Consider the following 12,500-nt stretch of genomic DNA (forward strand, 5'->3'; position numbering starts at 1 on the left):
ACCACCTGTTGAAATGAGCTTGTGAAATATAATGGAAATGCAAAATAGACTAAATTGACCATAATTTCCCTTCTAAGTGATTTGAAAGACCGTTTCACACAACGGATACTTTTGATAACTTTAAGTTCATAGAATAGCTGATTCAGCTGATATTTACTATGGACTTTCATTAAGTCAAAACAGCAACATGTCTTTTCTACAGTGCACTTCTAAGCGATTATGCTTAAAAAAGAAAAAAAGTCCTTGCAAGCGACATGAAAAAAAAATAAAAAAATCTATCTGAATCATACAAAGACTAAAAATCTGACAACAGTCGATGTTTCATAATCATGTTTCAAGGGAGCAAATGCATCTATATCCATGGTTAGAATGATGCATCACTCTAATTGGGACTCAAAAAACTTACACACTTAGAAGCCCGTAAAAGAGAAACTCAGTATTTGTAATGGAAAACAACAAATATGGAAAAGACTGAAAGGAGCAGGGTGTTCAGAAATGTGAGATAAAGAAAGAGGGGGACCCATAAGACTAGTAGCTGGTGGTTAACAATTTTCAGAGAAGAGTACGAGTACTCACTAGTATCAGAATCAACAGTGGCCTTAGGCCCAATATCAGCAGACACATCAAGGGTGTCAAGCAGAGCTGTAACTCGGTCACGGATTGCTCGCAGTTCTCGTCGGACAGTCAGTGTCTGGTCAAATAATGCAAAGAAAGTGATTAGACCATTATTTTGGTAATCCATTACAGTTATGAGGAAAATTTTAAGTATTTCTCAAAACTGTTCAAATGCCACTGCGGATGGCACATACAGACATGCCACGGCCATTATGAGTTTTATCTATTAATTGTATGTGTACATAGATGACTTCATAAGTATTTAGTTACCAAAGAATCAATTACTAATCCTACCTATCTCACCTGCTTATACTTTTCCTGAAGTTTTGAAAATATTCTTTATATTTCACACTATTATTAGTATTGTTAATAATACTGCAGTAATTCTAATGTCCATGATAATAATATCAACATCAATAGCATATCTATGGGAAAACAAAACAGAACTGAAAACTCAAGGAAAGGGGAGCTCACATAAGTCTACTTATTGACACCTTATTGGTTTTGCACTTGTGGAGCCATGTATGTGGAACTATATCTAACAAACATTACAGTGACCATTGCATGTTCCTGCTGGCATTGGTTTAATTATCAATTTTTGATAGAAATCAATTCCAAGCATTTCAGAATTATGCTTTTTAATAATTTGTATAATGCTGCTGTTTACTCAAGCAAATTGCATATTGTAGGTTAATGTTATACAGATATATGAATAAGATACCAACAAATGCTCAGTATCATTCATACAAATCTAATGTAATGTATGTAAAATTATGAAGTAAAAGATTTCTTAATTCATTGCAAAATATAATGTTGCCTTCATTCTACATTTACCAATATGTGATATTCTACATTTGATATACTCTTCCCTAAACCAAGGTGTCAGAACTAACTGAGAAGGGAGGAGCCACGGCAGCTGACTTCTGGCCATTGGGGAGGATGGTGAGCCTGAGGATGCGGCTGCACTGAATGGCAAAAGCCAGATCAGAGCTGTCAAAAATGGTCACTAGGTCACCATCTTCATCCTGTGTGGATTGAATCAGAATAAAATAATGACAAAACATACATTTTCTTGTTATAGAAGAAAACAAAGAAGAAGGAGAAGAAAATAATTAAAGAAGAGGAAGAAGAAGAGGAAGAAGAAGAAGAAGATGAAGAAATGGAGAAGAAGAAAAAGAAGTAGTAGAAGCAGAAGCAGAAGCAGAAGCAGAAGAAGGGAAGAAAAGAAGGAGGGATGAGAAGAAGGAGGGAAGAAAGGAAGAAGGGGAGAAAAGAAGAAAAGAGAGAGGAAGAGAAGAGAGAGGAAGAGAAAAGGAGAAGAAGAAAAAAATCATAATGATAACAACAAAAACAATAATAATAATAATAAGAGAAGAGGAGAAGAAAAATAGTAATAGTAATAATAATAATAATAATAATAATAATAATAATAATAATAATATTACTAATAATAACAATAATAATAAGAGAAGAGGAGGAGAAGAAAAAATAAATAAAAATAAAACAAATAATAATAACAATAATAATAATAATAATAAAATGGAGAAAAGAAGAAGAAAACATGATGATGAGGAGGCGAAGAAACAAAGAAAAAGAAGAAGAAAAGAAGAGCAGAAGAGAAGAAAAAAAGAGAAGAAGAAGAGGAGGAGAAGAAAAAAAGAAGAAGAAGAGGAGGAGAAGAAAAAAAGATGAAGAAGGAAAAGAAGAAGAAATGACTGACTTATATTTTCAGGTGGCTTAGAAATCTGACTCCAAACATACCTTTGACACTGATCGTTAGAAAATATAATGATTAATTTGCGTGTATACAATGCAATCCTAAAAGAAAGTAATTACTATGGGTAACCTAGCACAATTCAAAAATCATTATACTTAATATTGTTGACTTTAGGAGATTTGCAAAATGGAAAATCTATGCAGAATATACACTTTCTTTTTTTCTAATCTAACAAACCACACCCAAATTAAGATGACGTTACCTTATATTTAAGGGTAATGTCATCATCTGGTGACAAGGAGCCCCGAAAGACTCTCTGCATCATTAGGATCAGTTCATCATAGGTCATGTCTTCATTGTGGATGGGGATCCTTCGGATATCATCACCCAACTGGGCCTGAAGCATAACAATTACTGATGCACTCCTACTACAACTCTCTCAAGTTCAAAAAATATTTCCAATAGTCTGGTGTATACAAAAAATGGGAAGGCAAATGCTACTCCCTCCCCCTCAAAAAAAAAAAAAAAAAAAAAATTCAAGCTATGACTACTTTTTCACATTAAAAATGTAAAGAATATTTATCTATCTTTCTTCCTTTGATGTTTGATCTTAGTGTGTACATGAGAACAGGGATATATATCAGCTGCTAATGGCTAGCATCTTGCTAAATCATTTCATAAAGGTTTCTTTGTCCATGAATAGCTCCCTCGTATTCTTCTCTGGACAAACCTTAATGATAAGCTTTCCTGACAGGTCGAGCCCACTGTCACTGCTACCGGCTCCACTCATGTTGCTGGTCACTCGACTTTGGCCTGGAGAGTCAATGATGCTTGTGGTCTCCTGTGAGGAGGAGTAGACTTTAGTATATAAACCAGTAATGATAGAGTAAGCATTGTTTAATGAATATAATAAACAGGCATTATATCAAGCCGTTCTCTTGCTATGCCCCTGACATTGATGCACATTTTTCTTCTGTCATTCATGGGGAATATAACATGATCCCCCTATCACATTATTGTGCTTTATCATATCCTTCTTGGAAAACTTAGACTATCATAACTTATTCCAAAAATGACTTAAGAGTACTTAAATGAAAATATGTAAAGTACAACTTTAGAAATAACAAAGAAAACTTACAAAATTATAATATCACTATGTTCACTTTGATTGAAGATTGAACTTTCCTTTAAATTGAACCTCCAAAAGACAGTTTCCTGCTACTTAGTTTCAGAACTCAGGGCTCTTAAAAGCAGCCACCTGTGGCTAGTTTTGAAACCAGCTATTTTTGTCTGGTCCCAAAAATAAACTTTTCCCTTCCTGCCCTGCTGAAACCAGTTGTAAATGTGAATTTTATGCAATATGCAGGTCAGCAGCATTTCTGTTGTTTTCTAAACATTAGATTATAAAGAAAATGGATAGAGATAATAATCTGCCATACTTGCATTTTCTATTCAAGCCCCTGCACCCTGCTAGCCTATAGTTTAGAACTTTGAGAGCCCTGTGAACTAGATTATTCAAACTCATACCATTTGATTCTTCCCTCTACAAGATCTCAAAAACTTAAGCAAAGCATCAAATTGTTCCTTAGCTTTTTAACAGTTTTATTTATTCATCTATTTATTTATTCCTCTTTTTTTAATAACATGAGGGGTGTGCAACATTTAATCTCTTCTGCACAAGATTTTTTTTCTGAACAGAGGAAATCTGTAGCTAGAAGATTTTTGAACCCTTTTTGAAATTTAATTTTTTTGTGATATGGCCTCAAAAATAATCTGAAAAACTGAGAGAGACGAAAATGGGAATCCCTTAGGAATTCCCAATTTCAAGGAAATACAGGTTACAGTTTCATTATACATATTCAATATATATTAAAACTACAAAAAATCCTTTTCATAGTAGTTTTTAACAGAATGACTCCATTCTGAGCTAGAGAATTTGTTTATCAAAATGTTGTATGCCCAAAATAAAATTAAAGACTCTTGCCAAACATTTTTTTTTTCAAACATAAAAAACTGGGATATTTATGGGGGAATGATGACAGAATCAAAACAAAAAATGTGAAAGATAGGCATACCAATACAATCTTCATTCCTAAAATATTTTGCCTCACCCACCCAAATATAGCATTAAATATTACATTTATAATGATGATAATATCAAATATTTAATAACACGGCACCATTTGTGCTTTTCAACTAGAATACTGCTGTAAAAGTGTAGGAAAAAGGCTGAATTAACATTTGATAATGAGTAAGGCCTCAAAGTTTTCTTAATCACTTCTGTTGCAGAATTATATTAATCCCTAGTATAATTGCTTTATGGTTATCCTTGCCTCATAAAGACAATTTCCAGACTTGTCTTAATCTTCAACTGAGTCACAGACAAAATTCAGCTCGTAGACATTTTTGAGACATGTAAGGAAAAATTGGAGGCCCCTTTCAGATTTATTGTGAAACAATAAATGATGAGTTTCCTTCATTTTTCAACAATTTTCTAGTTAAAATATAAAAATGGTAATGCACACCTTCACAGCTTATTCAATGATAACATGGTTTGGGTGCCATATTACATTTGAGTATATTCAAAGGATTACTATTGCCAAAATGGTAATCATTTACATGGTGACCATAATATGTAAATAATTACTGAGTCTAAATCCCTATTAGTCCGGCCAACAAGCTTGGGGGCACTCCTGGAAATCAAGGGTTCTGGTTGGGGATATGAACAATTAAAAATGGGAAAGAAAGTAGAAAAATCTAAACCTGAGTCTAGGTTTGTTCCTTAAAGATTTGAAATGACATTGCATACATATATAAACAAAAGAAAATAATGATGTTACATTTGTATATGAAGAAATTACCATGAATATCACTATATGAACAAAAAAGCTTCCAGACCTGGCATCTTTGTCCACAGACACTCAACCTGATTGCTATATTTCCCTAGCAAACAGCAACCTACATGATAAAAGTTCAGAAATAAGAAAAAAACAAATAAAACAGAGTAGTGAAGGATATACGTGTGCTGTGGCTGAAAGGGTAATGCACCCTTGAATCTTGTGGAGTATGACACCTGATCATGGTAATTGTATTTCACAGAATTTATTACTCTGAGTTTCACAATTCTATCAACAATCAATTTTCCCTGGAATATTGTAAAAGAATTTGTGGGGGGGTGTGGTAACTTGACACATTTTTCTTATCTCTGATATTAATCTTTGCCAGCAGAGGTTACTTCACATATTGATGAGTAGTTTTTTCCCCTAGACTCCACCAGTCTGTTGTATTTCCCTATTCCGAGTTCTTCCTCCAAAGCTCCACCCCATCATTCCAGAATTATTGCTCAAGTGACATTTTTCACAATAAATTTTCTTCATTTCTGAAATTATAATTTGCCTTAGTAACTTTTTTTCATGTATCTGTGACTATTTTTTCCCTTTCTTTATGACAGAAGCATTAGCTCTTCCTGTAAATGCATAACAAAGTATTACATGTTGCACTATTTTCTTATTATACCTCACAGAGGAAATAACACTGTTGAAAAGTGTCATATTTTCTGTTGTTTAATCCATCACAGACAATGTTTACCTTGCGTCATATGGCTGTGTGAAACAAATTATACAATGACTAGGGATACACAACTTTAAACAATTTTTGTAGAAAAAAAAAAACGGTAATTTTTTACAGTACAGACGGGGTCTATTAAGAGCTATTCAAGACTACTGTGCCTAATTTGCAAAAAATTATGTTCCAATATCAAAATACAAGACTTCAGGTGTGATAAGTCAAGAGAGTAAACTAAATACGCTAGGGGACGGGGGGGTGTCCCTGGTAGGGAAATACCCCAGGGGGAATGGATTCAGGGGCTTGCCCTCAATTGCAAAATACCCCAGGGGGAAGGGTCCAGGGACTTGCCCTCAAGAGGGAAATACCCTTGGGGAAAAGGGTCCATGGGCTTGCACTCAGAGGGGAAATACCCTAGGGGAGAGGGGGGCGCTGCGGGCTGGGGCTTGGCCTTGGTTAGGGGGTAGTAAAGTGGGTGTGGGTCTGGGGGCTTGGCCTTGGTTAGGGGGTAATAAAGTGGGTGTGTCCCCACAACTAAACCCCCGATTCCCCATGGGTTCCCCAAGATTAGTGGGGGTAAGAGGAAATTATACTGCAATACTAAGTTTATTGTAATATTATAGAGAAGCATTCTCACTGGGTCTACAAGCATTTATCTGCTTAAGTTGGAGAAGTTGCAATGGACTGATTCATATACAAATTCACTAAAACAGTTTTAGGTCTTTTGCGAATACTACCCATGAAACATTGACAAAGGCGTCACTTACATGCATGGAAAAAACAATCCAGTATAGTTTCAGTTTCCTGCTGCCATGTAGCACAAGTAAGATTTGCCTGTAATGGACTGAATGACCAGAAATGTGACATTTTTCATCTAAGATAATACCATCGCAAGATGTTAATAAAGTTGAGCAACATGTAATACTTTGGAATACATTTACAGGAAAATGTAGCAGCAGTATAATAATCAGATAGAAAGCTAAACACTCTAATACATAAAATAGTCTGCATTGTCATAAAATGTCAGGAATTAAGAAAATAGGTTGCAATAAATACCATGCAGAGAATAAGTTCACTGCAATCGAATGGACCTCTGCCCCAGATTAGGAAGCTTTTGGTTCAAATTGCCATATGTAGTATTTCCCTATCAAGGGCTCTGCCCCCGGACCACCATTCGTATTTTTTAACAAATTCTGTACATGACAAGTCACATCACACACAAAACATGACCATTCATTTCACTTTCTCACTTACACCTCAAATACTGCAGGCAACTACAGTGACTGGCCTTCTGTAGCCAATGATATTGGCAAAGTGTATCAATACACCATACAATGATGTTACACCAAATCATATCAACTGTTAAATATTAGATAACATATAAATTTGTTTGATTAATTAATAAGTTACTGAAAACGACAGAGAGAGAGAGAGAGGGAAATGGATACCACTATTTTATTGAGCCAAAAAAATTGAGTAAGGAAAAGTATAGTTTAGGCTGCAAAAGCCTCATATTTACTAGTAAATATCTGCTGTATAGTACCGCTCAGAGCTGATGTCCACAACACCTTCACAGAGCCAGATTTCTCAATGCAAGTTTTCTATAAGTTGGCATGAAGTGCTAATAATTGGGGGGTACAGGGGGTTGGCTCCCCTGCCTAAGGAAGAAACAGAAGGTAGAAAAGGTTGCTGGGTTTTTGGGTTCACCTGATACCCTAGTTTTGGGACTTGGTATCTGGAGGGTGTGCCACTCTCGGTAACAATTACCAATTAACCTACTAGCAATAGTACATATTCAAGCCGAATATAATATTTTTCGGGCAGCTTCAAAATTGGTGCGTGGATGAGTCCTGGAACCTGCCTGCACAGCACCTGCTATGGGCGACAAAATCCAAGCGCAAGCTCTGATCTAGCATCACACCTGTAAAGTTTTCTTTTCAGGGTGTCTCATGTGTGTGACACCTGTTGTAAGTGGGTTAATGAAATGTAATAGTGCTTTATATTAGTTATAGACAAAGTATGGTAAGAAAATGTGAAATTACTCTAAGATGTTCTCAAACGATAGATAATAGCACTCACACTACTTTCTTTAGCACCTTCATTAACAGCCAATAAGAGAAGGGAACTAAGGGCGTTTAAAGCAGGAAAATTTCTTGCCTAAAATCTTGACTTTTTCTTGCTTTCTCAAGCAACCCCTGTAGATGACTAGACTTGCGCTTGTTAAGTTAAGTGGTGTACTGTCACCATGGCAACAGTGTCTTTGTGTACTGTACTGGTTACAAACCTTCAAATACAGGCATTGGCCAAAAAATCTGCTTAATATTTTTTAAGAGAAATTAAAATGAGAATATACCTTCGTTTCAATGAAATAGAGAATATTTCAAGTGGGAAAGTCTGAAAAATTCTAGTTACATTCTTCTGTTAATACTGTATTCAGTGACTATCGTTTTCAACTCCAAATATTTGTATATATAGAAATGGGTAAGCCTATATTTTAATTCTGTGATGTTCATTTATTTTGATAGTACGTCACTGCCATACTGTAGAATTTGTTCTGCCCTGCGCAAAAATTATTCAGTCAAATTCTGTCCTCGTAAATGTAGTTCTCGGATAACTTTCTGCACATCCTTAGTTGTTTTTTAAATCATCTTCCACGCATAAAATTCTCTTGACCTTTCCGCGCAACTGTTTCACCTTTCATCCGCAGATACGTCCGCACAAATGTAAACAAAATGATGTTTTCCACGCATGAAAAAATGTAATAGTCCCCATGCAAGAAAAATACTCTACAGTCTGGTGTCAGAGTTTAAGGATTGCCAATTGGAAGTGTATGTCATAGTTGAGCAGATTTGTTTATCTAAAACATTTAATGAAAAAGATACTCTGGTTAATGCGTAGAATTTTTCAGGCTTGACGTATAATAAAACTGTGGTAATTGTCACAGAAAGCGATGCACCCAGAGACTAAGTTGAAAATAATTAATGATTTTCTGCAGGAAATCCAATGATTTCATTGATTTTCGGCATTGTTGAGATTGAGTACCATTTCTCCATCAACGATCTTGATTTGATAGTCCCATTAGCAGGGGAGGGCATGAAGTATATCAGGGAAATTAGGGGGTAAAACAGGCTTAAATAAGATGAATAAAGATAAAAAATGTGTAAAACTAGCACAAAAAATGCTTGAAATTGGCCAAGGAAACTCTACGGATGTAACCGCCTTCTTTGAAATTCTATGGGCTGGCGCGCCAGAAATCAGAAACGGCTGAAAATCTCTATTCCTTCTTACCTTGAGCACCATTTTAAATCACGCATCTATGATTGGTATAATGAATACAGAGTAACGAGTGTTTATAACTTCTCCAATACCCGTGACAACCTTATATAATTTCTTAGGACTAACAAAAATCAACGGGAATTAAAAACTCAAGTTAGAAATGAACACTTTGAACAGTTCCTACAAAGCATTAACATTAACACTTCAATGTCTGAGGTCTGGAAAAAAAATTAGTCTTTCAGGCAAACCAACTAATTCTCCAGTTTCATAATCCTCTTGCACAGGCAGATATGCTCCTTAGTCAATGGGCTAGAGCGTCCAAATTGAGCTCACTTCCCACAATTATTAAGAATCACCTTAATCAGTCTAAAATTGCACGGAAATTTGATATAGAGATTGGATGTTCTGATTCCGACATTTCAGACTTTGCTGAGATTAGTGAGTGGGAACTGAACAATGCACTAAGCAAAGGCAGGGCGTCTGCCCCTGGTGAAGATGGAATTACCTATAGTGTCCTTCGCCTTATAGCCCAGGTTCCTGGTAATCCCCTTTTGCACCTGTACAGGCTGAGCTTGTCACAAGGTATTCTACCTGACTCCTGGACAAACACTGATAAACACTGCCCAATTTCATTAACCTCATGTTTATGTAAAATCCTAGAAAGGATAATTTTAAACAGAATCAGGTACAGGTTACAAGGTAAATTATCTCACAGACTGTACGGATTCTTACTGGGACGTAGTATACAACATTACTTTGCAGAGTATTTTTCAAGCTCTAATCCAGGGAAGCACAGTTTTTCTTGACCTTAAGTCAGCTTTTGACATTGCAAACAGAGAAGTTATCCTAGAACAATTGGCAAGCTTTGGCATATGAGATAAATTATTGAGCTGGATTAGAATGTATCTTTCTAACAGATCCGCAAGTGTCTTGTTCAAGGGAGTGAGGAGTTCCACCTCACAGCCCTTTGAACTTGGGATGCCACAGGGAGGAGTTCTCAGCCCTATGCTGTTCAATGTCCTTATGCACAAATTGGTGACAGATATTCCACTTGGGGATGGGGAATCTATTATATGTTATGCTGATGACATATGTGTCAGAGCATCATCATATGAAGGAATGCAAAGAATTCTCGACGAAGTCACAACAAGGGCTCATGAGTGTGGATTAGTCATATCTGCTGAAAAAACAATGGCTCTCAACCCGGATATTATAATCCTACCCACATTTCAAATAGGAAACCAGGAGCTTGACATGTGTCATATGTATAAATATCTCAGGGTGAATGTAAATGATGCAGACCTGATCACTTCTCTGAAGAAGAGAGTCTGGGAGAGTTTGAAACCGCTGAAAGTCCTTGTCAGAAAGGGACATGGCACCAATGCTAAGCTCGCTAGACTGTGTTACTTGGCTTTTATAAGATCAGTTGTAGACTACCATGCACTGCACTTATTGCAGTATAAGGACTCAGAAATAAGAGGTCTGGAGATAGTACAAAATGAAGCTATGAGGATTATCCTTGGCGCCCCGATAACAGCAAGGATAGTGAACATGAGATTAGAACTAAACTTACCATCTATTTTTGATAGAATAATATATATTTGCACCCTGTTTGGGGTCAGAGTTCTGAGGGAACCCCTTTCTCTCACATATTTCCAAAAACAACTGCAACATAATATCACACAAGCAGACAAGCCTAATCAGACATACAAACACTCACTGGTACACAAATTCTGCATGAACATTACCAAGCTTTATGTCCCCATAAGTAAGATACCAAAAGGATGATCCATTCCCCCATGGAAAACTTCATCACTGATTGTGCACTTTACATGTCTACCGCAAAAAAACAGTGTACCTAACTGCGTGTTGAAACAAATCGCATTGGTGACGGTAAAGGAACACTTGGAACCTATGGGCAATGTGTACAAGGGTTATGCTGACGGATCCATACAGTCTGGATACAAAGCTGGTTGTCCTTGTGCTGTATACAAAAATGGTTTATTGCAACACCAAGTTAATATGAGAGTACAAAATTGGGCCAGCACTACTCAAACGGAGTTGGCAGGTATACTACTTGCAACAGAATACTTGATGTCTAAAGGTTCTGGAGTATTTTTTTGTGATTCTCAAAGTGCTCTTCAGACACTTCCTTCAAAACAGATGGTGATGAGGAAATTGTGAACTGCATTAAGGGTAACGTTACTTATACAAGAGAGCACAATTTTTACATTCAATTTGTATGGATACCATCTCATGTTGGTAGACGCAAGTACGACCATGTAGACAAATTGGCGAAAGAGCCTTGTAGCAAAGATATTGTAAATATAGATCTTGGGATGCCTCTTGCTAGGGTTGCACACATTAAAAAGTTCTCATAATGAAGAACTAATAGATCTGATAAGTTCACAAACGCCTGAAAGCTGTAGCATAAGGCACTACGATCAGTATAGAGATTGTAATCCCTCCTATGGATGGCACTGAAGTAAGACCAGGTAATGTGACATGGTTATTGCCAGAATACGTTTAGGTTATAGAATGTATTGGCAACTACAAGGTGCAAGAAATGCAGATGAATCTAGATGTAGACCGTGTAATAAGGAAAACACCTAACGTAAGATATAAAGAACTATGTGATTATTTTAAAGCATCTGATACATTGGAAGATATACTCATGCTATATCCTAATCTTACTATGTAAAACTATCATAATCAAAGAACACACAACAGAACACTTATGATAACACAAAGGCAAAGGTAGATCAACTTAGGTAATTTACGTTTGCATGCTATATGAAATATTCCCATTTTACCATGTATAATTACTATAATCAGAGAATATTGTACTACTGTACTCTGTTGAATGTATGTGAATATATGTAACACTCAGTATTTCACCGAGTTTTGTGTTGTCCCCGATATTGTAACGATTTCAGTGACAAATCGATTTCACCGCAAAGTAGGAAAAAAATTGAAAACGCAAGTAGCACTGTAAACAACCTTCACTTTTGGAACAAACAATGAGAACTGTAACAAAATAACTGTCAAATTTGCCGGGAGAGGGCAGCGATGTGCAAGTATGGATATACCATGTATTACTAATGAAACTATGGAACGTATATGGTAAAATCGATAGCATCGTGCATTTAAGGAATGACCATTTGCTAAATGCGTTTTTCGTTAAAATTTCATATAAATTATAATACAGAAATACATTTTACTACAGTGCATTTATAAGAAATTTGTCATGACGTCACGAGCTACATGCGCCAAACAGTTCACGTTGGGTTCCCATGCAGGTAAGTGGTTCGCTGTGGGGGCTTGGACT

The 12,500-nt window shown here is 36.2% G+C and overlaps 1 protein-coding gene across 1 annotated transcript in view; it reads right to left on the minus strand.

The window, feature by feature from the left end:
* The window catches only part of LOC113815796 (protein TFG), a gene marked incomplete at its 3' end in the record, with an annotated part of 15,661 nt that overhangs the window by 587 nt on the left and 2,574 nt on the right, over positions 1-12,500 (minus strand). Inside the window, 5 exon segments of the mRNA XM_070137580.1 lie at positions 1-5; positions 577-691; positions 1,509-1,640; positions 2,595-2,729; positions 3,063-3,173. The exon segment at positions 1-5 is cut by the window's left edge and continues 99 nt beyond it. Coding sequence (XP_069993681.1) covers positions 1-5; positions 577-691; positions 1,509-1,640; positions 2,595-2,729; positions 3,063-3,122 — 447 coding nt within the window.

The sequence above is a fragment of the Penaeus vannamei genome, chromosome 23, assembly GCF_042767895.1.
Source record: "Penaeus vannamei isolate JL-2024 chromosome 23, ASM4276789v1, whole genome shotgun sequence".
NCBI classification, from domain to species: domain Eukaryota; kingdom Metazoa; phylum Arthropoda; class Malacostraca; order Decapoda; family Penaeidae; genus Penaeus; species Penaeus vannamei.